Source organism: Macaca mulatta, chromosome 6, assembly GCF_049350105.2.
Source record: "Macaca mulatta isolate MMU2019108-1 chromosome 6, T2T-MMU8v2.0, whole genome shotgun sequence".
NCBI classification, from domain to species: domain Eukaryota; kingdom Metazoa; phylum Chordata; class Mammalia; order Primates; family Cercopithecidae; genus Macaca; species Macaca mulatta.
Window position 1 is genome coordinate 62988892 of NC_133411.1, and position 27112 is coordinate 63016003.

The window sequence follows — 27112 nt, forward strand, 5'->3', positions numbered from 1 at the left end:
GTGTGGAGGGGTCCTCAAAAAATTAAAAATAGGCCAGGCATGGTGGCTCACGCCTGTAATCCCAGCACTTTGGGAGGCCGAGGTGGGCGGATCACGAGGTCAGGAGATCGAGACCATCCTAGCTAACACGGTGAAACCCCGTCTCTACTAAAAATACAAAAAATTATCTGGGCGTTGTGGCGGGCGCCTGTAGTCCCAACTACTCAGGAGGCTGAGGCAGGAGAATGGCATGAACCCGGGAGGCAGAGGTTGCAGTGAGCCAAGATTGCGCCACTGCACTCCAGCCTGGGCAACAGTGAGACTCCGTCTCAAAAATTAAATAAATAAATAAAAACTAGAACTACATGTAATTCAGCAACCCCTTTTCTGGATATATAATCTAAAGGAAAAGAAATCAGTAGCTTGGGCCAGGCGTGGTGGCTCACACTTGTAATCCCAGCACTTTGAGAGGCTGAGTGGGTGGGGGTAGATCACAAGGTCAGGAGTTTGAGACCAGCCTGGCCAACACAGCGAAACTCTAACTCTACTAAAAATACAAAAATTAGTTGGATGTGGTGGCGGGAACCTGTAATCCCAGCTACTCAGGAGGCTGAGGCAGAATTGCTGGAACCCGGGAGGCAGAGGTCGCAGTGAGCCAAGATTGCACCACTGCACTCCAGCCTGGATGACAGAGCTAGACTCTGTCTCAAAAAAAGAAGGAAGGAAGGAAGGGGAGAAAGAAAGAGAAAGAAAGAAAAAAAGAAGAAACCAGTAGCTCGAGAGGGTATCTGCACTCCCATGTTCATTGCAACATTATTCACAATACCCAAGGCATGGAAACTACCTAAGTGTTCATGGACAAATGAATGGATAAAGAAATTGTGATGCATATATACAGTGGAATATTATTCAGCCATAAAAAAGAAGAACATCCTGCCATTTGTGCCAACATGGATAAATCTGGAGGACATTATGCTAAGAAATAAGCCAGACACAGAAAGACAAATAAATACTTCATGATCTCACTTACATGTGGAATCTTTGAAAGTTGAACAGATTAGGGAAGAGGAAACAAAATTGTCTTTGTTTGCAGGTGATATGATTATCTGTGTAGAAAATGTGAAAGAACTGACAAAAAAAAAACCCTCTTGCAACTAATAAACAATTGTAGTAAGGTTGCAGGATACAAGGTTAATATTCAAAAGTTAATTGCTTTCTAATATACTAGCAATTAACAAGATGCAATAAACAAGTGGAATTTGAAATTAATAACACAATATCATTACTTTAGCATCCAAAAATAAAATACTTAGGTATAACTCTAACAAAAATGTACAAGATCTTCAAGAGGAAGACTACAATACTCAGATGAAAGAAATCAATAAAGAACTAAATAAAAAGAGAGATATCCTATGTTTAAGGTTAGGAAGACTCAATATTGCCAAGATGTCAGTTCTTCCCAAGTACTGAGAAGATTCAACTATTAATCTATAGATTCAATGCAATTTCAATCAAAATGTCAACAGTTATTTTGTAGATATCAACAAACTAATTATAAAGTTTATAAGGATACAACAGATGCACAACAGGCAACACAATATTGAAGAAGATAAAGTCGGAGGACCAACACTACCCATATTCAAGACTTACTATAATATTACAGTAATCAACACAATGTGGGCTGGGTGCAATGGCTCACACCAGTAATCCTAACACTCTGTGAGGCGAGGCTGGAGGATTGCCTTAGCCTAGGAGTTCAAGACAAGCCTGGGCAACAAAGCAAGAACTGTCTCTACAAAAAATTTAGCTGGGCGCAGTGGCCTGCACTTGTAGTCCCAGCTATTCAGGAGGTTGAAGTAAGAGGATCCTTTGAGCTCAGGAGTTTGAGGTTACAGTGAGCTCTGGTTCCACCACTGCACTCCAACCTGGGTGGCAGGGAGACTCTGTCTCAAAAAAAAAAAAAAAAGGCCCAACATGGTGGCTCATGCCCATAACCCCAGCACTTTGGGACGCAGAGGTGGTGGATAGCTGAGCCCAGGAGTTCAAGACCAGCTTGGGCAACATGGTGAAACCCCATCTTTACTAAAAATGCAAAAGTTAACCGGGCGTGGTGGCATGCATGCCTGTAATCCCAGCTACTTGAGAGGCTGACATGGGAGAATCGCTTGAACCCAGGAGGTGGAGGTTGCAGTGAGCCAAGATCATGCCCCTGCACTCCAGCCTGGGTGATAGAGTGAGGCTCCATCTAAAAAAAAAAAAAAAGACATTGGAGGTAATGATTAAAAAATAGATGAATAGATCAATGGAACAGAATAGAAAACCTAAAAATAGATCCACAGAAATATAGTCAACTGATCTTTGACAAAGGAGCAAAGGCAACACAATGGAGAAAAGATAGTCTTTTCAACGAATGGTGCTAGCACAACTAGACATCTATTTAAAAAAAAAAAGTAATCTAGACACAGACTGTATATGCTTTACAAAATCAATTCAAAATGGTTCATAATTTTAAAGTAAAATACAAAACTATGAAATTCCTGGAAGATAGCGTGGGAGAAAATCTAAATGATATTGAGTTTGGCAGTGATGTCTTAGATACAATACCAAAGGCATGGTCCATGAAAGAAAGAATTGGTAGGCTAAACTTCATTAAAATTAAAATTTCTGCCAGGTGCAGTGGCTCACGCCTGTAATCCCAACACTTTGGGAGGCTGAGGCAGGTGGATCACTGAAGTCAGGAGTTTGAGACCGGCCTGGCCAAAATGGTGAAACCCTGTCTCTACTAAAAATACAAAAATTAGGTAAGCACCTGTAATCGCAGCTATTCTGAAGGCTGAAGCAGGAGAATCACTTGAACCTGGGAGGCAGAGGTTTCAGTGAGCCGAGACCACGCCATTGCATTCCAGCCTGGGCAACAGAGTGATACTCTGTTCAAAAAAAAAAAAAAAAAAAAAAAACATTAAAGTTAAAATTTCTGCTCTGTTAAAGACACTGTCTGCAGAATAAAAATACAAGTCACAGATTTGGAGAAAATGTTTACAAAGGACATATCTGATAAAGAATTGTTGTCCAAAGTATAGGAAGAACTCTTAAAACTGAACAAAAAGAAAACTCAATTTAAAAATTAGCAGAAGACTTTAACAGACATCTCAGCAAAAAGAACGTAGATGACAAATAAGCATATAAAAAGATGTTCCACCTCATATGTCATCAGGGAAACACAAATTGAAACAATAATGTGATACAACTACACACCTAGTAGATTGGCTAAAATCCAGAACACTGACAATACCAAATGCCGGAGAGGATTTGGAGCAACAGGAACAACAGAAACACTCATCTTTTGCTAGTACGAATGCAAAATTGTAGAGTCATTGTGGAAGACAGCTCGGCATTTTCTTAGGAAACTGAGTATACTCTTAAACACTCCAGCAATCACATTCCTTAGTTTTATTCAAAAGAATTGAACACTTATGTCCACACAGAAACATGCACACATATGTTTATATCAGCTTTATTCGAAATCAAATTGCCACACTCAGAAGCAACCAAGATATCCTTCAGTTGGTGAATCGATAAGCAAACTGTGGTACATCTTAATGGGATAATGGGATATTATTCAGCACTAAGGAAATGAGCTATCAAGTCATGAAAAGACATGGAAGAAACATAAATGCATATGACTAAATGAAAGAAGTAGACCGAGCACGGTGGCTCATGCCTGTAATCCCAGCATTTTGGGAGGCCGGAGCGGACAGATCATGAGGTCAAGAGATCAAGACCATCCTGGCCAACACGGTGAAACCCCGTGTCTACTAAAAATACAAATTAGCCGGGGGTGATGGCAGGCGCCTGTAATCCCAGTTACTTGGGAGGCTGAGGCAGAAGAATCACTTGAACCCGGGAGGCAGAAGTTGCAGTGAGCCAAGATCACGCCATTGCACTCCAGCCTGGGGAACAAGAGTGAGACTTCATCTCAAAAATAATAATAAGAAGTAGTAGTCTGAAAAGGCTATATACACTGTATGATTTCAACTACCTGACATTCTGGAAAGGGCAGAATTACGGAGAGAGTAGAAAGATCAGTGGTTACGAGCGGTTAGGGGAGAAAGAAGGCTGGATAAGTGGAGTACAGAAAATTTTGGGGACAGTGAGAATATTCTGTATGATACTATAATGGTGGGTACATGTCATGACACCTTTGTCCAAACCAATCAAATGTTCACTACCAAGAGTAAACTCTAATGTAAACTAAGGACTTCAGATGATAATGATATGTCAATAGGTTCATCAGCTGTAATAAATGTACCACTCTGGTGAGGAATGTTGATAATGGGGGAGGCTATACATGTGTAGGGTCAGGGAATATATGAGAAACCTTTATACCTTCCACTCAATTTTACTGTGAACCTAAAAATGACTCAAATGTAAAGTCTACTTTTCAAATCACAAAATAACTGAGCAAAAAGGAATTTGGAATAAAAGTTACAGAAACAACGTAGTTAATAACATTATATGGGGGTTCTTTCCGCTCAGAGACCTCTCTCTATAGAGAGAGCTGTTTCTCATTCTCTTCTCTTCCGCCTATGAAACCTCCGCTCCTAAACTCCCTGTGTGCCTCCGTGTCCTAAATTTTCCTGGCGCCAGAGGGCAAACCCCAAGGTATACATCCCAGACAACGTAGCCGCTTCATATTGGGCCCTTGTCCAGGACACCAAGGTACAACATTCATCCAAACGGTGAGTAGAGCAGCGGACTCCAACTCTGTCCTTTCATTTTAAGGTTCTCGGCCTCCATTTTAGAACCAGATCAAACCAAATACTGGCCCCCCTCAGACATTTAAAAATGATTAGCATGGGTGCCAGCCTTGCAAGACTTGGGGGACAGGCTTGCTGGGGAGAACATGGAGAATCCCCAGCACCCACGGCTTGCAGGCCGTGTTGGCCGTGTTTGAAATAGCTTCCTTTCACGGAGGACTTCGCCGTCATGCGGGGCTGGAAGTAGTCCTGGGGCAACTGAGGATTTCTGGCGGGGCTACCCCATGGCGTTATCCAAAGGCTTCTGGACTGACTTCAGCCTCTGACCCCCCAATGGGGTGGGCAACAGGATCTCCAACTTTTCTATCGTAATTTCCTCCTTTACTCTCCGTGACCCTCAAATGAAATCCAGTGCGTCCACTACCAGTCGGTCCTTTTCACTGGGAGACCCCTCTACACAGAGAGAGCTGTTTCTCTTTCTCTTCTCTTCTAAAGATCTCCCTTCTCTTTGTACTGGGAAAAAGAAGAGCGACTGTATGCTCCTTTGTTGTTGGAGTCCTTTTGCCCTATACCCTTCCTCACCTGACAAAATGACTGTTCCTTTGCATGGAGAGTTTTAGTTGCTTCTCTTACACACATGCAGCTCTTCCAAGGTTCAGGGCTCACTTCCCTGATGGTCACTCACCCCCTGGAACGCTCCTCCATAGTCACCACCCTGAATGATGCTTACCTGCAAAGTTTTCATCATGTTTTCAAGTTTTGGATCATCTCCCAGAATTTTGACATTAAAATGACTACAAGTTACTAAACCTCAGTTCCAAGTCAGAGTTTTCCCAGGAAAGGGAATTACTAATTGATTTATCTTGCAACAAGAATCTCCTAGATCCAAAAATCAATGTAATGTAATGATAGCCTAAAGGAGAAAAGCAACATGATTATCTCAATAAATGCAACAACAACAAAAAAAAATTGGCAAAATCCAACACCCTTTCATGTTTAAAAACACTTAATAAACCAGGGAAAAAAGGGAACTTCCTTAACCTGATAAAGGGTATCTATGAAAAACCCAGAGCAAACATCATACTTGATGGTGAAAAGCTTTTTTCTTTCCCCCCAAGATAAGAAAAAAGACAAGGATGCCTGCTCACCCCTTTGCTACTCAACACTGCACTGTAGGTATGCATATGGGCAATAAGGCAAAGAGAAGAATGAAGGAGGAGGAGGAGGTGGGGAAAAGGAGAAGGAAAACAAGGAAAAGAAAAAGAAGGAAGAGGAAGAGGAAGAAGAAAGGAGAAAGAGAAGAAGGAGCAGCAGCAGCTATTTAGATTGGAAAGGAAGAAGTAAAATCATTTTGTATACAAAAAATCCTAGGGAATTCATTTAAAATACTATGAGGATTAATGTACTAATTTAACAAGGTTGAAGGATACAAGATCAATATACAAAAATCAGTTGTATTTCTATGCATTAACAATGAACAATCTGAAAATGAAACTAAGAAAACCATTCCACTTACAATAGCATCACAAAAAATAAAATGCCTAGATATAAATTTAACAAAAGAAGTGTAAGACTTCTACACTGAAAACTATAAAACATGATTGAAAGAAATTAAAGAAAATCTAAATAAAGAGAAAAATATACCAAATTCATGTATCAGAGGACTTAATATTGTTAAGAAGGCAATATTCCCTACATTGATCTACAGAGTCAATGCAAATCCTACTAAAACCACAGGTGGCTTTTTTTGCAGAAAATGATAAGTTAATCCTAAAATGTATGTGGCACTATGAGGGACCCAAAATTGCTGAATTAATCTTGAAAAAAAGAATGAAGTTGGAGAATTCACACTTCCTAATTTCAAATTTTACTATAAATCTGCAATAATCAAGACAACATAGTACTGCTTTAGGGATAGATACACAGATGAATTGAGTAGTTGTTTTTTTTTTTTTTTTTTTTTTTTTTGAGACGGAGTCTCACGCTGTTGCCCAGGCTGGAGTGCAGTGGCGCGATCTCGGCTCACTGCAAGCTCCGCCTCCTGGGTTCACGCCATTCTCCTGCCTCAGCCTCCTGAGTAGCTAGGACTACAGGCGCCCGCCACCGCGCCCGGCTAATTTTTTGTATTTTTAGTAGAGACGGGGTTTCACTGTGGTCTCGATCTCCTGACCTTGTGATCCGCCCGCCTCGGCCTCCCAAAGTGCTGGGATTACAGGCTTGAGCCACCGCGCCCGGCCTTAATTGAGTAGTATTAAGAGCTCAAAAATAAACTCTGACATTTATGTTCAATTGATTTTCAAAATGGGTGTCAAGACAACATGTGGAAAGAATAGTCTTTCCAACAAATCATCCAATGCAAAAAGATGAAGTCAGACTTCCCATACCATAAACAAAAATTAATTCAAAGTGTATCATAGGCCGGGTGCACTAGCTCATGCCTGTAATCCCAGCACTTTGGGATGCCGAGGCGGGTGGATCACTTGAGGTCAAGAGTTCGAGACCAGCCTGGCCAACATGGTGAAACCCCGTCTCTACTAAATATACAAAAATTCGTGAGGCATGGTGGCAGGTGCCTATAATCCCAGCTACTTGGGAGGCTGAGGCAGGAGAATCACTTGAACCTGGGAGAAAGAGGTTGCAGTGAGCTGAGATTATACCACTGCACTCCAGTCTGGGCGACAGAGTGAGAGTCTGTCTCAAAAAAAAAAAAAAGTATCATAGACCTAAATTAACTAATAAAACTATAACATTCTTAAATGAAAGCATAAGAACAAATATTTATGACTTTGAGTGAGGCAATAATTTCTTAGTTATGAGATGAAAGGCACAATTAACAAAAGAAATAAATTGGACTACATCAATATAAACATTTTGCTGTAAATGATACCTTCAAGAAAATGAACGACAAACCACAAAAAGGCAGAAAGAACACTTAATTCAACAATGAAAAAAGACAAAAGAAAAAAGGAAAAATAAAAGAAATTTTTAAAAAATTTAAAAAAAGAAAAAACAATTCAACAATGAAAAGACAAACTAATTTCTATATGGGCAAAGAATTTGAAAAGACATTTATCCAAATAAGATATACAAATGACCAATAAGTACATGAAAAAATGTTCAAAATCATTAGCCATTAGGGAAATGGAAATGAAAACCACAATAAGATACCACTTCACACTCACTAGCATGAATCTAATAAAAAAGACAGACAATAACAAGTGTTGACAAGGATCTGGAGAAATTGAATCCCTCATACACTGCTGGTGAGAATGTAAAATGGTGCAGCTGCTTTAAAAAATAATTTGGCAGTTCCTTAAAATGTGAAATATAGAGTTACTATATGATCCAGATATTCCACTCCTAGGTATGCAGGAGAGGTATTTTGATTCCAAGAGAAAAATATGTCTAAATCCTTAACCAGGGGAGAATATATATATATACATATATATATATATAGTTGTTGTAAATACATATATATATATATGCACACACACACAGACAAAGAAAACTTATACCAAATGTTCATAGCAGTATTATTCATAATAGTCAACAAGTGGAAACAACTCAAACATCCATAAATGGGTGAATTGGTAAATACAATATGGAACATCCATAGATGAAATACTATTTGGCAATAAAAAGGAATAATGTACTGAAGCATTCCATAACGTGAATGAACCTTGAAAACTTCATGGCAAGTGAAAGAAGCCAGTTATAAAAGGTAACACATGAGCTTATTTATATAAAAGGTCTGGAGTAGGCAAATCAACAGAGACAGAAAATAAATTAGTAGTTGCCTAGGGCTAGAGGATGGGGAAGAAGAATGAGAATGATTGCTAATGGGTACAGGAATTTATTTCCCTCTTCTCTTCTCTTCTCTTCTCTTCTCTTCTCTTCTCTTCTCTTCTCTTCTCTTCTCTTCTCTTCTCTTCTCTTCTCTTCTTTCTTTCTCTCTCTCTCTCTCTCTCTCTCTCTCTCATTTTTATTTTATTTTTTGGTCTTACTCTGTCACCCAGGCTGGAGTACAGTGGCACGATCATAACTTCCTGTAACCACAAACTCCTGGGCTCAAGTGATCCTCCCACCTCAGCCTCTCGAATAGCTAGGACTACGTCTGGATAATGTATTTTTTATTTTTGTAGAAATGGAGTTTCACTATGTTGCCCAAGCTGGTCTTGAACTCCTGGCTTCAAGGGATCCTTCTGCCTCAGCCTCCCAAAGCACTGGGATTACATGCTTACTCCATCCCAACCAGCCCAGGGGTTTTTTTAGGGAGGACAAAAAAATCTTAAAATTAGATTGTGGATATGGTTACAAAGCCCTGTGCAAATACTAAAAATTCTTAGAGAGAAAAAAATTGAATTGTACACTTTAAATCGATAAATTATATAGTATGTGAATTACATCTCAATAAATCTGTTTTAAAAAGTAATCTCCTGGCCAGGCGCGGTTGCTCACGCCTGTAATCCCAGCACTTTGGGAGGCCGAGACGGGCGGATCATGAGGTCAGGAGATCGAGACCATCCTGGCTAACACGGTGAAACCCCGTCTCTACTAAAAAATACAAAAAACTAGCCAGGAGAGGTGGCGGGCGCCTGTAGTCCCAGCTACTCGGGAGGCCGAGGCAGGAGAATGGCGTGAACCCGGGAGGCGGAGGTTGCAGTGAGCTGAGATCTGGCCACTGCACTCCAGCCTGGGCGACAGAGCAAGACTCCGTCTCAAAAAAAAAAAGTAATCTCCTGTCTCAATCAGCTATTGGTGGTGATGGGGACGATGGGGAGGTGGTAAGAGGAAGGGGGGTGACAAGTCCAAACCAAACAAACCCAACCCAGAAATGGGGGAGTCACTATAAGTTTGGAAGCAACCCCAAGAGGTATCTTTTACACTGGGAACTTTCATTTTAAAGGAATAAATGCAATATAAATCTTGAAACCTTAGGAGCTAGGCATAACCTTATGCAAGTGCTCAAAGCTATTATTATCACCCACAGAATATGGTATTCATCTGTATTTGCTTTAAACCATGGCATGGCTTAGAAATAATCGAATTTTCCACATCCTATAACTAAATGTAATTTCTAATTATTACTTGACTGCCCATATAAATCCTAAGTAAATCTGTGGAGTTTCTTTTCCCAGTACAATACAAATAAATGTAAATAACTGTCATGTCTGATTTACCTAGTATTTTGTTAACCAGCTAAAAGTAAATATTGAAAATAGCTGTTAGCTATGCAAGTTTGAACAGGTGTTTTCCTAAGGAAGGTTATACATCTTTAAATTTAGGAATGATTGAATCAAAGCAAATTACTACCCTGTCTAACCATGCTAATTTTCTTACAGTCAATAGTACTCATTTTAAGTGTTTTGTTTCATGTAAATTTTTATTACAAATGGTTTCAGAATTATTTTGGATGTAAGTGGCAATAAAATGTAAACAACTAGATGAAAATAATATACATTGCCTTGATAAATAAATGAGTGAATCCAAGTTCACTTCAGACAAGAATGAGGCACTGGATGAAAATGGCATTCCTTAATATGAGAAAGGAGTTTTCAAAGCAAGACCTGTTAGGTACTTAAGAGGGCAATAAAAGAAAAAATTGTTAAATAAATGAGCCAGAAAGAAATGTAACTCTTTTAAATAACATTTATTAATAGGCTGGTGGTGATATTATAAGAATGCATTTCAGGCTGGGCATGGTGGCTCATACCTGTTGTAATCCCAGCACTTTGGGAGGCCGAGGCGGGTGGTTCACTTGAGGTCAGCAGTTCGAGACCAGCCTGGCCTACATGGTAAAAACCTGTCTCTACTAAAAATACAAAAATTAGCCAGGTGTGGTGACAGGCACCTGTAATCCCAACTACTCGGGAGGCTGAGGCAAGAGAATCGCTTGAACCTGGGAGGCAGAGGTTGCAGTAAGCCGAGATCTCACCATTGCACTCCAGCCTGGGCAACAGAGCAAGACTCCATCTCAAAAAAAAAAGAAAAAAGAAAAAAGAATGCATTTATAGACTGGGCACGGTGGCTCATGCCCATAAATACTAGCACTTTGGGAGACCAAGGCTGGTGGATCACTGGAGATCAGGAGTTTGAGACCAGCCTGACCAACATGGTAAAACCCGGTCTCCACTTAAAAAAAAAAAGAACGCGTTTCTAGTCTTGGTCAGAGTTCAAGACATTGAGATGTGCATAAAATACTCTCTTCTCAGCTCAGTGCACCTTTTCCAAAGGGAAAGCTTTGCACAGCATCAAGACCAAGATGCCTCCAGGACCCTGGCCTCTTTTCTTCCATAATACAATCTGAGGTACCTTTAGGCAAGGATTTCCACAGGGAAGCAAAAACTGGATTTACTTCCTTGTTTCTGGGTTTTCTCTCCACAGTTGCCTAAGAGTGTTAAACTGTTGTAAATGTCTTCTAGCACTTATAAATGAAGCTACTCTTTGGATTTCCTCCATCTGACAAATAAGCTCCAGAATAAAGCTGTGGGCAAGGACATCACTATTGCTCTCCAGCTAATCCATGTCCATACCTCTGACATTAGACTCATACCTATATTTTTAGTTTTGAGCGATTTTCTCCACTTGGAGGCAAAAGGGAGATATAGCACAAGGAAAAGGAAGTCAGATTCCAGGCATGAGTAAGATTTGCCACACCGCTGCTGGCTTCAGAACACAGAGGCCCATGGTCAAAGACCAGAATGATATCTCTGGGAGCAAAGACAAGCCCTAGGCTTACAATAAGCAAGGAGATGGAGACCTCAGTACAACAACAACAAGGAACAGGATTCTACCAACCAATGAATGAGCTTGGAAATGGAGTCTTCCCAGAGCTTCCCAATAAGAGCTCAGCCACACCTTGATTTCCAAGAAACCCAGAGCTGAGAAACCAGCTGAGCCAACCTAGGCTTCTGACCTACAAAACTGAGATAATAAATTTGTGTTATTTCATACCAAAAAGTTTATGATAATTTGTTATAGCAGTACTACGAAGCTGATACAAACAGATAACATGTATTGAGTACCAGATAATGAAAGAAAATACACCAAAATGTTAACAGTGGTATCTTCAGATAGTTTAAAAATATATAATAGCTTAAAAACATTGTTAGTTTGTTAGACTTCTCTGTTTTTCTGAATGATTTTTATAATGAGCATGTATTGCTTACATAAAATATGTATTTCCACTTTTAAAATTAAAAGGTCAAGATGACCATGTATCAAGGAGAATGTAATTAGGGTGCCGACCATTTCTATGTCTCATTCCCAGGAGCTCCCACATTCAAAGACTCTCATCACATACACAGGCCTCTGGCTCCAGGCTGCAGCACGTGGCTGTGAGTTGTTCCTCCCTCTCGATCTCCCAGGTCCCCAAGGGAGGCCCAGAACCTACCCTGAACCTCTCTGAGGATGAAAGCCCACCTCACTCCCTGCTGAGGAGGCCAAGCTCTAAGGGAAGGCCTCTTGTCTTTTCCATTCAGGCTTCCACACATATTGAAACAAACTAAACCTCTCTGGCAGACACTGTTAATTGAATAACACAAGAGTTTTTCCCAATCCCCTTTTCTCTTGCCTGCCTCCTATGGTAATGGCAAAAAAAGTGAGACAAGATTCCCTGCCTCCCTTGCAGGTAGGGATAAATATGTAACTCATGAGACTGGAGTGAGATTCCACCAGGGGCTTCCTGGGAAAACATTTTGCTTCCCTAATAAAAGTGACAGAAGGCCAGGTGCAGTGGCTCACGCCTGTAATCCCAGCACTTTGGGAGGCTGAGGTGGGTGGATCACGAGGTCAGGAGTTTGAGACCAGCCCGGCCAATGTGGCAAAACCCTGTCTCTACTAAAATACAAAAAGGTAGCTGGGCGTGGTGGCGTGCACCAGTAGTCCCAGCTACTCGGGAGGCTGAGGCTGGGGAATCGCTTGAACTTGGGAGGCAGAGGTTGCTGTAAGCTGAGATCACACCGCTGCACTCCAGCCTGGTGACAGAGCAAGACTCTGTCTCAAAAAAAACAAAACAAAACAAAACAAAACAAAAACAAACAAAAAAACCTGACAGAAATAGTGTTCAAAGCTCCTTTCCCCTTCTTTCTTCCTACTTTGAATGCAGGCATGATGTCTGAAGGCACAGCACTAATCTTGTGATCATGAACCGTTAAGCATGAGGATAAAGGGCTAACAAGGTAAGGGGATAAAGCAGAAAGATGAAGGCTGGTTCACCGACAGCATCATTAGCAGCTGAATCAAATGTTAGCAACTCGTGTCTCAGTTTACCGTCAGACAGGTGTGAAAAAAAAGCCCTTATTGTTCTAAAACTCAAGCAAATGCAATTGCCTCCATCCATACCTCAACTCTCTGGCACAGAATTTCAGAGTACTGGTGCTCCTTTCTGTGAGATGCAGAGATGAAGTAGGGAAAACATGGGAGGTAGGAGGAGAGAGAAGTATTTGAGAAAACCTGTTTACATGTGTTTTCCACAGGTAGATGCCTTCACATCTCTAATTTTGTCATGTCCCATAAAGCTCTATGCTGAAGCTGAGACATCATCACTTATACACAGATTTCAGTCCATAGCATGCACTTCAAGGAGGACACAATAAGATTAACAAGTTAGATTCAATCATATGGCCTACAGCATCCCCCAAATGCTGCTTCTTACATTTTGTTCCAAATAGCTTTTAATTAACAATTATGTTACTGTCTTAGTTCTCATTTAGGTAAAACATCAGCACAAAAGTATCATTAGTTATTATTGTAAACTAATTCTTCAACCAAAAGTGTCAGGTATACAGTCTTCTTCCTCCTCCTCCTCCTCCTCCTCCTCTTCTTCTTCTTTCTTCTTCTTTCTTCCTCTTCCTCTTCCTTCTTCTTCCTCTTCTTCCTCTTCTTCCACTTCTTCTCCTTCTCCTCCTTCTCCTCCTTCTCTTTCTCCTTCTCCTCCTTCTCCTTCTCCTTCTTCTTCTTCCTCTTCCTCTTCTTCTTCTTCTTTCTTTTTCTTTCTTCCTCTTCCTCTTCTTCCTTCTTCTTCCTCTTCTTCCTCTTCTTCTCCTCCTTCTCCTCCTTCTCCTCCTTCTTTCTTCTTCTTCTTCTTCTTCTTCTTCTTCTTCTTCTTCTTCTTCTTCTTCTTCTTCTTCTTCTTCTTCTTCTTCTTCTTCCCCTCCTCCTCCTCCTCCTCCTCCTCCTCCTCCTCCTCCTTCTCCTCCTCCTTCCAAGGAGTCTTACTCTGTCACCCAGGCTGGAGTGCAGCAGCATGATCTGGCTCACTGCAACCTCTGCCTCCCGGATTCAAACAATTCTCGTGCCTCAGCCTCCCGAGTAGCTGGGATTAGGATTACAGGCAACCACCACGCCGTGCTACCCTGGCTAATTTTTGTATTTTTAGTAGAGACAGCATTTCACCATGTTGGCCAGGCTAGTCTCGAACTCTGACCTCAAGTGATCCGCCCTCCTTGGCTTCCCAAAGTGCTGGGATTACAGGCATGAGCCACCGCCCTGGCCTTAATCTTATCTATGACCTTTCAGCTAATGAGAATAATTAGAACTAGATCCTAATCTCTTTGGCCGCATGCAAAGGCCAGTTGGATTGAGCTTCCTTAATACATTCCATAAATAATTTTATTCAGACTTTTCACATGCATCTTTAATATCAATACTTTCATCATCATTGAAGCCCCTATCTGAGTCATTTAACATCATTTTCAAAGCACATTATTGTCACTTTCAAATGTTTGAAATATAGCCCTTTTTCTGATCACCTAAGGTCAGGAGTTCGAGACCTACCTGGCCAACATGGCGAAACCCCATCTCTACTAAAAATACAAAAATTAGCCGGGTGTAGTAGCGGGCACCTGTAATCCAGGCTACTAAGGAGGCTGAAGCAAGAGAATCATCTGAACCCAGAAGGCAGAGGTTGCAGTGAACCAAGATCACGTCATTGCACTCCAGCCTGGGTGACAAGAGCAAAACTCTGTCTCAAAAAAAAAAAAAGAAAAAAAAGACAAGAAATATAGCCCTTTTTGGATCTGGATATGAGTTTATCATTAAAAACTTAATCCTAAATCACAAGAATCTTTGCAGAACATTAGGTCAGTTGGTTTTTGCTTTAACCTTTTTTTGTTTGTTTTGAGATGGAGTCCTGCTCTGTCACCGAGGCTAGAGTGCAGTAACGCAGTCTTGGCTTACTGCCACCTCCACCTCTCGGGTTCAAGTGATTCTCATGCCTCGGCCTCCCCAGCAGCTGGGATTACAGGTGCCCGCCATCATGTCTAATTTTTTTGTATTTTTAGTAGAGATGAGGTTTACACCATGTTAGCCAGGCTGGTCTCGAACTCCTGACCTTAGGTGACCCACCCACCTTGGCATCCCAAAGTGCTGGGATTACAGGCGTGAGCGATCATGGCCGGCCTGCTTTAACCTTTTAAAAGTAATCTTTAAAAGGCTTCTCTACAACACTGGGTCTCAAGGTGTGGTCCCAGACCCCAGTATCACCTGGGAACTTGTGAGAAATTCACATTCTTAGGCCTTACTGCAGAATTACTGAATCAGGAAATCTGGGGATGGGCCCAGAAAGCTGGGTTTTAATAAGCTCTCCAGGTGATTCTGATACAGCAGTTTGAGAGCCACTACTTTACAATAACATCTCACTGTTGCAATTATGAGGCCGTGTCATTAACAATAATCCAGTTAAAATGTGTGTACCTCTTTTTTTTTTTTTTTTTTTTTTTTGAGACAGGGTTTCACTCTTGTCGCCCAGGCTGGAGTGCAATGGAGCAATCTCGGCTCACTGCAACCTCCGCTTCCTGGATTCAAGCGATTCTCTTGCCTCAGCCTCCGGAGCATCTGGGATTACTAGCATGCGCCACCATGCCCAGCTAATTTTTGAACTATTAGTAGAGACGGGGTTTTACCATGTTGGCCAGGCTGGTCTCGAACTCCTGACCCTCAGGTGATCACCGCCTCGGCCTCCCAAAGTGCTGGGATTACAGGTGTGAGCCACCGTGCCCGGCCACTGTACCTCCTTTTTTTTTTTTCTTTTTGAGACAGAGTCTTGCTCTGTCACCCAGGCTGGAGGGCAGTGGCACAATCCTGGGCTCACTGCAAGCCCCGCCTCCCTGCAAGCTCCGCCTCCCAGGTTCACGCCATTCTCCTGCCTCAGCCTCCCGAATAGCTGGGCAGGTGCCTGCTGCCACGCCCGACTAATTTTTTTGTATTTTTTAGTAGAGACGGGGTTTCACCGTGTTAGCCAGGATGGTCTTGATCTCCTGACCTTGTGATCCGCCCTCCTCGGCCTCCCAAAGTACTGGGATTACAGGCGTGAGCCACCGCGCCCGGTCTGTACCTCCTTTTTTAAACTAATTTTACTTTCATAGAAACTTCTAGAAATACTCTGTGTTAGCTAAAACAGTAACTCCTATCACATCTTGTCTCTATACCTTGCTTTATTTTCTTTATAATGTGTTAAATATCAGACATCATCTATCTGTTTAGTATCTGTCTTCCCCCACTAGAATGCATGTTTCATGAGGTAAGCACTTGGTTTTTGTTCCTGGTTGTCTTCCCAACATTAGAACTGTACCTGTCCTATGGGAAATGAAGTGATTATTGAGGTAATTTCAGGCTAACACATCACATATTCCTGAACTAGCGTAGACCACATAGGCCCAAAGACTACCTACTATCACACTGACCTATTTTTATGCACAACTTTCTGACACCAACAACCAGTTCTCTAATTCTCCAGATACAACTGGGAATCCTGTAATTCAATTCAATTCTAACACTACCTAGAGTTAGTGTCAGATTCCACAGGTTTAAGGGCTTAGTCCACAAAACTTCCTTCACTTCAGATGCCAGACAGGTGCCCAGCGTGCCCACACTTCTGACTTGGCTACAAAGTCTAGGGTTCCCATAATACCCCCTTGGATTTAATAATTTGCTAGAGTGCTCACAGAACTCAGGAACTCATTTTCTTACTATTACTTGTTTATTATAAAGGACACAACTCATAAACAGCCAAATAGGAGAAATGCACTGGGCAAAGTATGGTGAGGGGGACACAGCTTCCATGTCCTCTCTGGGCACACCACCCTCCCAGCACCTAAATATCTTTATCAACTTGGAAGCTCTCTGAACCTTATCACTTAGGGGATTTTATGGAGGTTTCACACTGATTAAATAAATCATTGGCCATTGGGGTAACTCAATCTCTAGCCCCTCTCCTCTGCCCAGAGGTGGGGGCAAGAAGCAGGGGCTGAAAGGCTGAAAGTTCCAACCCTCTATTCATGACTTTTTTTTTTTTTTAGATGGAGTCTTGCTCTGTCACTCAGGTGGCTGGTGTGCAATGGCATGATCTCAGCTCACCGCAACCTCTGCCTCTCAGGTTCAAGTGATTCTCCTGCCTCAGCCTCCCAAGTAGCCTCAGTGATTCTCCTGCCTCAGCCTCCCAAGTAGACTCAGTGATTCTCCTGCCTCAGCCTCCTGAGTAGCTGGGACTACAGGAACTCACCACCATGCCCAGCTAATTTTTGTCTTGCTAATTTTTGTCTTTTTAGTGGAGACAGTGATTCCCCATGTTGGCCAGGCTGGTCTCGAACTCCTGACCTCAGGTGATCTGCCCACCTTGGCATCCCAAAGTACTGAGATTACAGGCATGAGCCACCACACCCAGCCATTGCTTGGTCTTTCTAAAGACTAGCCCCCATCCTGAAGCTCTCTAGGGGCTCTCAGACACCAGCCATCTCATCAGCACATACAAGACACTTAGCTGTGTAGTGGCTCAAGCCCATGACCCCAGCCACTTGGGAGGCTGAGACAGGAAGGGAGGACTGCTTGAGGCTAGGAGTTCAAGACCAGCCTGGGAAACATAGTGAGACTGCACTCGTCATTGGTTAGAGTCCAAGGATTTTAGAAGCCACAAGCCAGGAACCAGAGACAAAGACCAAGTATGTATTTCTTATTATGACACACAGAATTCTCTATCCTTACTCTTCTTCATAGCATGTATATATTTATTTGTTTGGTAGTAATGTCTTCCCAGGAGAAAGTAAGATCTATGAGGGCAAGATTTTTGTGTTTTGTTCTTTTGCTGTTTACTTAGTATCTGTATTACTAAGATTCTCAGTAATAATCAATAAATATCTGTTAAATAAACAAATGAATCTAATTTGTAAGCTCTACTACTGCTAACTAATTTAGTCATCTGTGCCATTAGTCCACAAGATGATGCCCCCACCTGCACCCTCCCACCTCAACCCCTGCCTCAGAAGTGAAAGATACTTAAGCAGTTCAAGTTACCAATGGCTAACATAACAATTACAGGGATATAATCTTAAAGGCAGGAAGAAAGGTAATTTTAAAAACTCTAGTCATAAGACATACAGAAAAAAAAACCTCTATATATTTAAAACTTTTTGGTTATTGTAGGTAAAGCATTATAAGAATACTCATTAAGGAGAGAGGAAAAGACGTGACAAGCTGATTGTTCTGGGGGACAGGTTAAGACGTTGGGGGGAAGTGATTTTTTTGTTTTTTCTTATCCCGAACTCTGGTAACTTTATATATGAGCTGATGAAAAAAAATTCTGGACCATCCACTGTACTTTTTAAGAGTCCATTTGTTAGACAAAATATGAGGAAATATGGTCTATTTTATCACTTTTTTTTGGTTTCGAAATGGCTATTTAAATACAGATAACAGTACATACATGACAAACTGGAAGGGCAGGTTCTGCCACACTGCCAAATCACCTGTTACCTGATATCTCCTCTCAGAACCAGCAATGCAGTGTGGCGTAACACAGTTGGAAACGTACCTAGGCTGGGCCCCCAAGTGCAAGAAGTAGCCCTCCTGTTAAGAATTGTGAAGGTCAGGACAAATCACTACTTGACATATGCCACTCACATAATTTCAGAAATGAGTAGAAAAAAGAACCCCAGACAAAAGGGAATAGAAGTCAAATCAAAGTGAAGGCACACTGACTTTTTATAGTTAAGTTTTTCTTACAAGTTATATAAATCAAGCCAAGAAATGTAAAATATGACTGTGCACCCGTTTTATCTGTGCAGTTTAAATAGGTAGTTTTACCTTGATCAAGATTTCCACACTTGATTTCTGGCAAAAAAAAAAAAAAAAAAAAAAAAGGAACACCCTTTTTCATGTGGTATATGCCATTTTCTTAAAACAATGTATATTTCTCATGAACACTGTTTGCTTTTTAGGTGGTTATTCTATTTGCACAAATAGAACTGTATGGATAATTAATGTAAACCTTTACCATAAATCTTCTAAATTATATGAATGATCATTACAAACAAATGTGCTTAGCACCTATTTTGTTGATAACCCATTGCCTCTCAGAATCTGCCTTTTCCTAAGACAACTGTTTAGGTTACCTCTCCCGATTTCGTATTCTGGCACCAAAATAAAAGTTTTCAATAGTAACAAAATTAGGTGTCCTTTCAGGACTGAGGGAAGTTGAGTGATGTATAAAAACATTCACCCAGAAACCAGGCTTCTGGGCCTAGAGTCCTTAAATGACTAGTGAAAGTGATTGAAAGGTTCCAGTGTTTCCCATTGCAGGAAATTACTTAACCTGTTAGAGCCTTCTTTTCCTTCTTATAATATTAGCGCATTATATAATTATAAAAGTAGCTATGGTTTCTAAATCCCTCCCTGCTCTAAAAATACATAATTCAAAGCTGCTAAAAATAAATACTTTTAAAATTGGCTGTGACCTATGTGACATACACATATATACAGAGTTTCACTGTGACAAGGGGAAGGGCTATACAATGTTTTGTAGCAGACATTTACAGTGCATCGGTATCAAGACGCTTATGTTCCTGAAAAAAATGTTTCAGGGTGGCATTCACTCTGCAGGGAAAGTTCTGGGAAGCCTCCAGGCACTTCAGTGGAAATACAGGGCAGTGTTTTGGGGGACCACATCACAGCTCAACTGGGGACCCAGCGGAACTTGTAACCCCCGTTGGCTGTTCTGATGGTGAAGGCATTGCCCTGGGGGAAGGCGAGGGTTCGGATGGTGCTGTGGCTGCGGATGGGGGTGCTGAAGGAGCCGCCCTCCTCCAGCTCACTGTGGCTCAGGTTCAACGCTCTCGTGCTGCAGTCGGTGTGCAGCCCCCGGAAGGTGCCGTGCAGGTTCCCGGGCCTGGTGTCCGTGTTGGCGGGCTCTGGCTGCAGTCGGGGCCGCTTGTGATCGCGGCTCTGCAGGGCTTCATCGCAGCGCTCGGAAATCTCCCTCAGGATGGCGTCCACTTCCGCGCAATCTTGCCCTGCAGCGCTGACCAACTCCTCCAGGCTCCTTTTGGCCTTTGCCTTGAGCAGGAAGGGCTCGGCCGCCGCCCCACAATCCCTGGACTGTGTGATCATCAGCTTCTACGAAAGACGGGGAAGAGCGCCGCCCTGGGGCCTGCCGGACCCCCCGGGTTCGGTGCGTGCAAAAGGTGACCTGGGCACGCTACGCACCACGCACCCAGCGGTCCTCTCCTCTCCGGGGCCCCCACCGGGTCCCAATGCTGGGCGCAGGGTTGGGGGCGGGGATGCACTGAACAGTTCAGTTCCGACGTGCTGCAGTTCCCACACGCCCGCGCCCCACTTACATCCAGCACCGAGGCCAGGTGCCGGGTTCGGCTGGCAAGTTCCTTCAGCTGCACGTTCCGCTCCTTGAGCGAGGCGATCTCCTCCTGTTTCTGGGTCAGCGTCACGTGCAGCTGCAGGATGAGACCCAAACATTCAGGGGTAGGCACTGTGCTGGGTCGCGTCTGCATATCTGGCATGAATCAAACCCAGATACCCAGATCCTCACGTCTCATCAGAAACTGGGGACGCACGGGCATTTACGCTAGTGAGAATAATCATCATTTGTTATTTGTTTTAAAACAAAGCACTTGGACAAAATTTATCTCCATTAATCCTCAGTGTAGCGTGCTGATAAAGAGTACTGACTTGGGCAACAGGTAGATCTAGGTTCTGTTACTGAGGTTCAACAATCCTACGTCTCCATATCCTTGTAAAACGGGGCTAGTAAGAGTATCTAGTTCAATGATTGTGAGCATTAAATGGGAAGAAGAAGTATAAATTGGTAAGTCCAGGGCCAGGCACATAGAAAAAGCCTTCAATAAATATTGGCGTCCCTATTAAAAATCTGGCAGGCACTGTGCAATACATGTATGCAACACAACTGCCTTGTACCCCTAAATCCCTCCAAATAAAACAATTTTTAAAAATAAATAAAATGGCCAGGTGCAGTGACTCACGCCCATAATCTCAGCACTTTGGGAGGTTGAGGCGGATGGATCACCTGAGGTCAGGAGTTCAAGACAAGCGTGGCCAACATGGTGAAACCCTGTCTCTATTAAAAATACAAAAATTAGCCAAGTGTGGGGGACACGCGCCTGTAATCCAGCTACTTGGGAGGCTGAGGCACGAGAATCGCTTGAGCCTGGGAGGCGGAGGTTGTAATGAGCTAAGATTGAGCCACTGAGCTCCAGCCTGGGTGACCGAGTGAGACTCTGTCTCAAAATTAAAGGAATAAATAAATATTAATTAAAAATAAAATAAAAATCGAGTAGGGTAGAATTATTCCCACTTAGTGAATTTGGAAACAGGTGGAGCCACCGGAGCAATGGCAGCTACGTGAACCACCAGTCAGTCCACTGATTCCGACTCACAGGACCTCATCCTTGCCCTTGCAAACCCCACTTCCACCCTCTATATCCTGCCCCTGCCGCAGGATTCCTGGTCGCCAGGGCAGTGTCCCTACTTGATTATTTTCAACGAGCGCGTCTCCCAGCGCTCTCTGGTTCTGGTCCGCCACCTCCTTCCAGTACTGCTCAGGCGGGGGCACGTCTGGAGGGCGCAGCGGTGGTGACTGCAGAGCCCCTGGGTCCAGTGGCGGGGAGAGGCAGGGCCCGAATGGCGACATGTCGCAAGGAGAGAAGGGGAAGTCTCTGCCGGCCAGGGTAGGCGACATCATAGAGGATGAGTCTGGAAAAGAGCAGGAGCTGGATTTGCAGCCTCAAACTCATGCCCAGCTAGTTACAGGAGCAAAATGCCACTCTGGGTGTAGGGTTTATGTAGAGATTTTTTTTAATTAAATTAAGCACCCCTTACTCCTAAACGCCTGATTATGAGGCCCTTCCTGATGGCCTGTACATACACAGTAGGTATCCATCATATGCCTGTTAAGTTTACCTGAATTCAATCAAGAAAACTTCCCTGGGCCTGCACACACAGGCCTTCGATCCCCTGCACACTCGTCACTCAACCTCCCCTGCCACACTACAGGATAGGGCTCCCTCTCCCAGAACTCACACCGATCCCAGATAAAGCGCTATGTAGATCCAGCGGTTCGACTTCTCAACTGGGGGAGAGAAATGTCCTAAATATGGAAAAGCCTGACTTTTTGATGAGTTGCTGGAGAGTCGCTGACAGTTGGCTGGGTTTACCACCTTGGCGACCACGAAATGTGAACTAGTCTGATTTGGGACTGGGGGACACCCCCGCTGTTACTTAACTGCCAGGAGACTGCACTTGCCTGCAATGAGATCATCCACCGTGTCTCTGAAATCCTGCAGATCGAAGTCCACTTCTGTTTGGAGGGAATGGTTCTGAAATAAACAAACGTGTACACTAGTTAACGAGTCTGGCGTTAGAAAGCCTTCAATAAATATTGGCGTCCCTATTAAAAATCTGGCAGTCACTATGCAATATATGTATGTAACACAACTGCACTTGTACCCCTAAATCCCCACCAAATAAAACACTTTTTGTGGCGGGTCCGGAACCCTTTCTAGACCGACAGACCTCCTCCCGGGCTAGGCGGCAGTCTGCGCGCACTCCTGTCGGCAGCCCAGTCTGGTACCCGAAAATTCAAGCCCCATCCGAGACAGGGAACCCAGCAGGCTTGCACCTCCACAGTGGTAGGCAAGGAGCGCGACACTAACTCGGGGAAGGGGGCAGCAGTTCGCAGCTCCTGCAGAGCGACTGCGTAGCGGGCATGGGTCCTTCCGCGCGCGGTGCGGGGGCCCAGCGCCGGCTCCGGGCAGCTGAGTAGCCCGCCACCCTCCAACCAGCTAAGCAGCTGCCTCCGTGAGGCCCGGCGGTTCCCCATGCGCCCGCGAAATTTCAACTCCCACTCAACAGCGACCGGCCACCGAGCCGCCGCTGTAGGAGCAGAGAGCACGTCTTGAACACAGGATCTTTCCACCCAAGACCCGACAGCGTGTAGGGGCTTCCAGAGCAGTAATTTGAAGCCGCGTTTCCCGCCAAGGTTCGGCCTCAGCTAACCGCCCCGCCCCTGCAACCGAGCGGGAGGTGAGCTGTGATTCGAGGGGCCAGGGGCATATGGGAAATGCTTCTGTTACGCACACAGCCAGTGTGGCCTCCATTGCTCTTTTCAGTTCCCAAAAAGTTGGGAGTACACTTTTCTCATACAGCCGGTGCACCTCCAACATCTTTAACTATATTCTCCTGGTGTCCTGCAGGGTGTCTGGGTGTGTGAGGGGAAAGCCTGCGTGAGGGGCTGGAGGCATGGGCTTTCTTGTTCCCTTAACTCATGGACATTTAGAGTTGATGAAAAACGCTTTTACACAGTCTCTCAGTTCATCCTCACACCAGTGTGGGAAGCAGGCGGGGCCTGGGAACTGATTCCTTTTTGAGGAAGAATCTGAAGCTCAGAGAGTTATCCAGTCACCCAGCTCTGAAGTAGTGGAATGGGGCCTCCTGCCCCCATACTTCATTTCCTTCAGCTTTTCTCTCTTTTTAGGAAAGCTGGCTTCCACTGAAGACAGCACTGGGAAGGGGACAGGAGTCTCAAGGGCCTTGGTGTGAGAAGATGCATCCAACAGCCTACCAGAAAGACTTGTTATACTGAATGCACTGTTGATTCATTCCTTTGTGCTCATCATACTGTTGTCCCAAAAGCCCTTCTTTACTGTTCAAATACTTCTGGGAAAAGGAACTTACTTTGTCCCTAACTTCAAAAAATGTACAAGTATCAGTTTTCCCTTGGGAGAAAAGTGTTAAGCAGGGAGGCCTCTAGCACCTCTGCCACTAGTTGGACGCTGAGACTATAAGGGAAAGGAGATGAGAAAGGAAGGACTGAGGGCCCCAAACAAGTCCTGGAGCATGAGTTCTGCCCTGGTTGAAGGGGCTCATTCTTCAAGAACTGGAAGGTCTCCTCCTCAGTAGGGATTTGAGAAAAGTCTCATGAGAAGACTGGAGGCCAACTCAGGAATTGGGGCCCTGGAAATGCTACCTGTTATACCAATCCAGGTTTTGGCCCATTCTGAACCTCAAACATTTCTAGAGCACTTCCTCTCTCTGTCCACGTTCCCCAGCAGGAAAGGAATGGGGAAATGTGATTTGAGTGTCCCAGGGGTCTCCCCAAGTGTTCCTCCCTTAGGGGCCTCTTTCCTCTGAACCAGCTCTGTCTTTCCCTGGAAAAATCCTGGATTTTTTGGTCCATCTGATGTGAGCTCTGTCCTTGAAACTTCGAGGCTGGGCATAGTGGCTCACGCCTGTAATCTCAGCACTTTGGGAGGCTGAGGCAGGCAGATTGCTTGAGCACAGGAGTTCAAGACCAGCTTGGGTGACATGGCGAATCCCCATCTGTACAAAAAGTACAAACAAACAAACCAAAAACTAGCTGGCTGTGGTGGTGTGCACTTGTAGTCCTGGCTACTTGGGAAGCTGAGGTGGGAGGATCGCCTGAGCCTGGGAGGTCCAGGTTACACTGAGCCATGATCATGTCACTGCACTCCAGCCTGGGTGACAGAGTGAGATCTTGTCTCAAAAAAAGAAAAAGAAAATAAACAAAATGAAACTTTGAATTCTACCTCCCCAATTAGATAAATCTGGCATTTCTCCAACTACAAAAGCAAGAAAAAAATTACTAACAAAGAGCATGATGCCAAATTTAAAATCTGTATACTTAGACAAACATTCAACGAGAGCTGCTTGGGCTTTCTTACTTGCACAATAAACATGTTGGGGTAAGGGAGTGACCTAGGCCTCTGGGTCAGTCGGAAGATGCTCAGGCATTATCTTTCCTTATTTGATCATCCAGATCTAAAAAGAACAATTAAATGCCCTCTACAGTGCAATGCCCACTCCCAACTCTTGCCTTAACAATCTCTGCTCTCAGCGGCCACCTAAACTGAGTCTCTCTAGGCCCTATCCCAAGGTTCTAGGAGGCTCTTGGAGGAGGGCTGAGAAGTTTTGCTCCACCACCACTCCCAGTTCTGGGAAGTGGTCAGGTCTTTGTAGAGTTCTGTACTGGGCCTGTCTGCAGACCCCAGACCTATTGCCAAGAAGCTGGAACTGGCACTTTTCCTGGGGGTTGCATCTGTTTAAGACCTCCTGTCCATCTGGGCACTTCATGTCCTACCCATGAGCCAGGCTTCTGGCCTCCCAGACACCATTCTGGGAGACTCCCTTCTCTGCCTGGGAAGCGTCAGCACCAGCAAGTGTGGAAGTGGGATGGGAGTGAGAAGACAGGTTTGGGGGGAAAGAAAAAAGTCAAGTGCCTTTTTGCCCCATCGTGGCAAGTGACTAGAGCTTTTTGAAGGGCGGAACAGGACTTTGAAAAAGTGCCCAATTGCTGAAGGACCATCTCTGCAGAGAGGAACATTTTCTGCAAGATTACTTCCAGAGTCCTTTGTCCTTCCTGCTTCTTCCAACTGCAAATTCTCTTGCTCTTTTCCAGTCTTTGATAGAGAAGTTATCCATCAACCTCCACTCTTCTTAGATACCCACGGAATGAAAATGGGCAGGAAGGGGGTGTTGGGAGAACTGATAGGACATGCAACAGGTGCCCAGTGCGCAACTTTGCTCCCACCCACCCGCCTGGTCTCTCTGTGCGCAATCTTGTCACAGCTCCAATGAGTAGATAGGGAGGAGAATGGGAGGGGAGGCCTCCAGGTGAGCCCGACTGTACCAAGTTGGTCAAATCAGCTCCAGTGGATATGTGGCCTTCATAACATACTAGGATGGAAGTAGAAGTTCTGATCTGGGAGGCTCAGGTACCTGCCCGATGCTTCCCCTCACCAGCTGAATGTGCCTGCGCTCCTGACCCGAGTGGAGCTTTTGGGGAATTAAAACCACCACCCCGAGGGGGGTTTGGGCTTGGTGAAACCAGGAGGCTCCACGAGAAGGGGAGGTACCTGCGAGGCGGCCAGGTCACCACCAGGCGGCGCGTCGGACCCGAGTAGCGAAGAGCAGTCAGCGAGGTCCTGCAGGTCTATGGTGGTGAGGGCTGTGCGGGGAGACCCGGGGACACGCGCCGGGCGGACCTTGAGCCTCTCCGCCAGGTTCGCCGCTAGGACGTCAGAACCCGGGGGAGAGAAGCTTCTCCGAGCCGCGCGCGCCGCACCCTCCCGGCGCGGGGAACCCGAGGGGTAGCGTGGGTGCCACGGGGCTCACCTGGCAGCGCGGCGGGCTGGGCCCCCGGAGGATCCTCGTACACCGACACCGGGCTCCCGCCTGTGCATCCGGGGAAGAACTTCCGCGGAGGAGCGAACTGGCCGGGCACACAAACGGTGATCGCGGGTCAGCCCTCGGGGCACGGAGCGCGCAGACCCCGCCCGGCCCGAATCAACCGCCCCACCTTCCTCTCCGGCTTCCCCGGCTTGCAGAGCAGCGCCCGGCCCGGCAGTGCCAGCATTCTGTTGGGACAGATGCTATCGAAGGCCCGGCGGCCGGCCGCGCCGCCTCCGCACGCCTGCATCCTGCCTCCTGCCTCCCGGCGCCGACTGCTCGGAGGCGGCGGCCCGGGCTGGGGCAGCGATCCACACCGTGCACTCCCTTCCGCGCCTGCAGGCTCCGAAGCCAGCCAGAGGTTGGGGCAGGCGCGTGGCGGAGGAGTAGCCGAGAGGTTGCGGAGGAGGTGCGGAGAGACGGCGGGGGAGGGGAAAGACCGCCGCGCGGGAGGGGCGGCTCGCGCCTGAGCGCCAGAGGTGGCGCCTTCAGCCCGGGACAATCTGCGCGCGGGCGGAGGCGTTAAACCCAACCTGGCAACCGCGCTTCCCCCCGGGAGCCGCCAGCGCGGGGCCCCGGCCCGCCAGCGCCGTTTCGGCTAGCGTTGGCGCCGCCGCCTCCCGGCCGCGCCAGGCGAAGAGAGGGAGAAGGAGGGGTGGGCGAGCGCCAGTCTCCCTCGCCCTGGGTACGGTCTTCCCGCTTACGGACAGCGGGAACGGCAAAGTTCACTATTCTTATTTCCTTTTCTTCCCACTCCAGCCACAAGGCGCACGAAATAAACATGGAGTGACACCCGCCAGTGCCAGACTCCGGCCTTTGCGCTCCCCTCGGGATTTAGTAAGGATGTAGAATACCGGCAGGGACGGCCCGGAACAGCCCCCTTACTA

The 27112-nt window shown here is 45.1% G+C and overlaps 1 protein-coding gene across 1 annotated transcript; it reads right to left on the reverse strand.

Annotated features, from left to right (window-relative positions):
• Window positions 1-17994: 17994 nt before the first annotated feature.
• On the reverse strand, window positions 17995-27112 carry MCIDAS (multiciliate differentiation and DNA synthesis associated cell cycle protein). The gene is made up of 7 exons (XM_001098119.5): window positions 26356-27112; window positions 26172-26268; window positions 25913-26004; window positions 22285-22357; window positions 21511-21734; window positions 20348-20458; window positions 17995-20123 (listed from the first exon to the last, which is right to left on the reverse strand). The coding sequence occupies exons 1-7, from the start codon at window positions 26473-26475 to the stop codon at window positions 19683-19685; spliced, it is 1158 nt and encodes a 385-aa protein (XP_001098119.2). The 5' UTR covers window positions 26476-27112; the 3' UTR covers window positions 17995-19682.

What these genes read in the sequence shown, in the direction of transcription:
- MCIDAS (XM_001098119.5), bottom strand. Translation starts at nt 26,475, where the DNA reads ATGCAGGCGTGCGGAGGCGGCGCGGCCGGCCGCCGGGCCTTCGATAGC. An exon ending in CGGGGAAGCCGGAGAGGAAG is followed by an intron (nt 26,269 to 26,355) that starts GTGGGGCGGTTG and finishes GTGCCCGGCCAG; the next exon opens with TTCGCTCCTCCGCGGAAGTT. An exon ending in CGCTCGTTGAAAATAATCAA is followed by an intron (nt 20,459 to 21,510) that starts GTAGGGACACTG and finishes CTCATCCTGCAG; the next exon opens with CTGCACGTGACGCTGACCCA.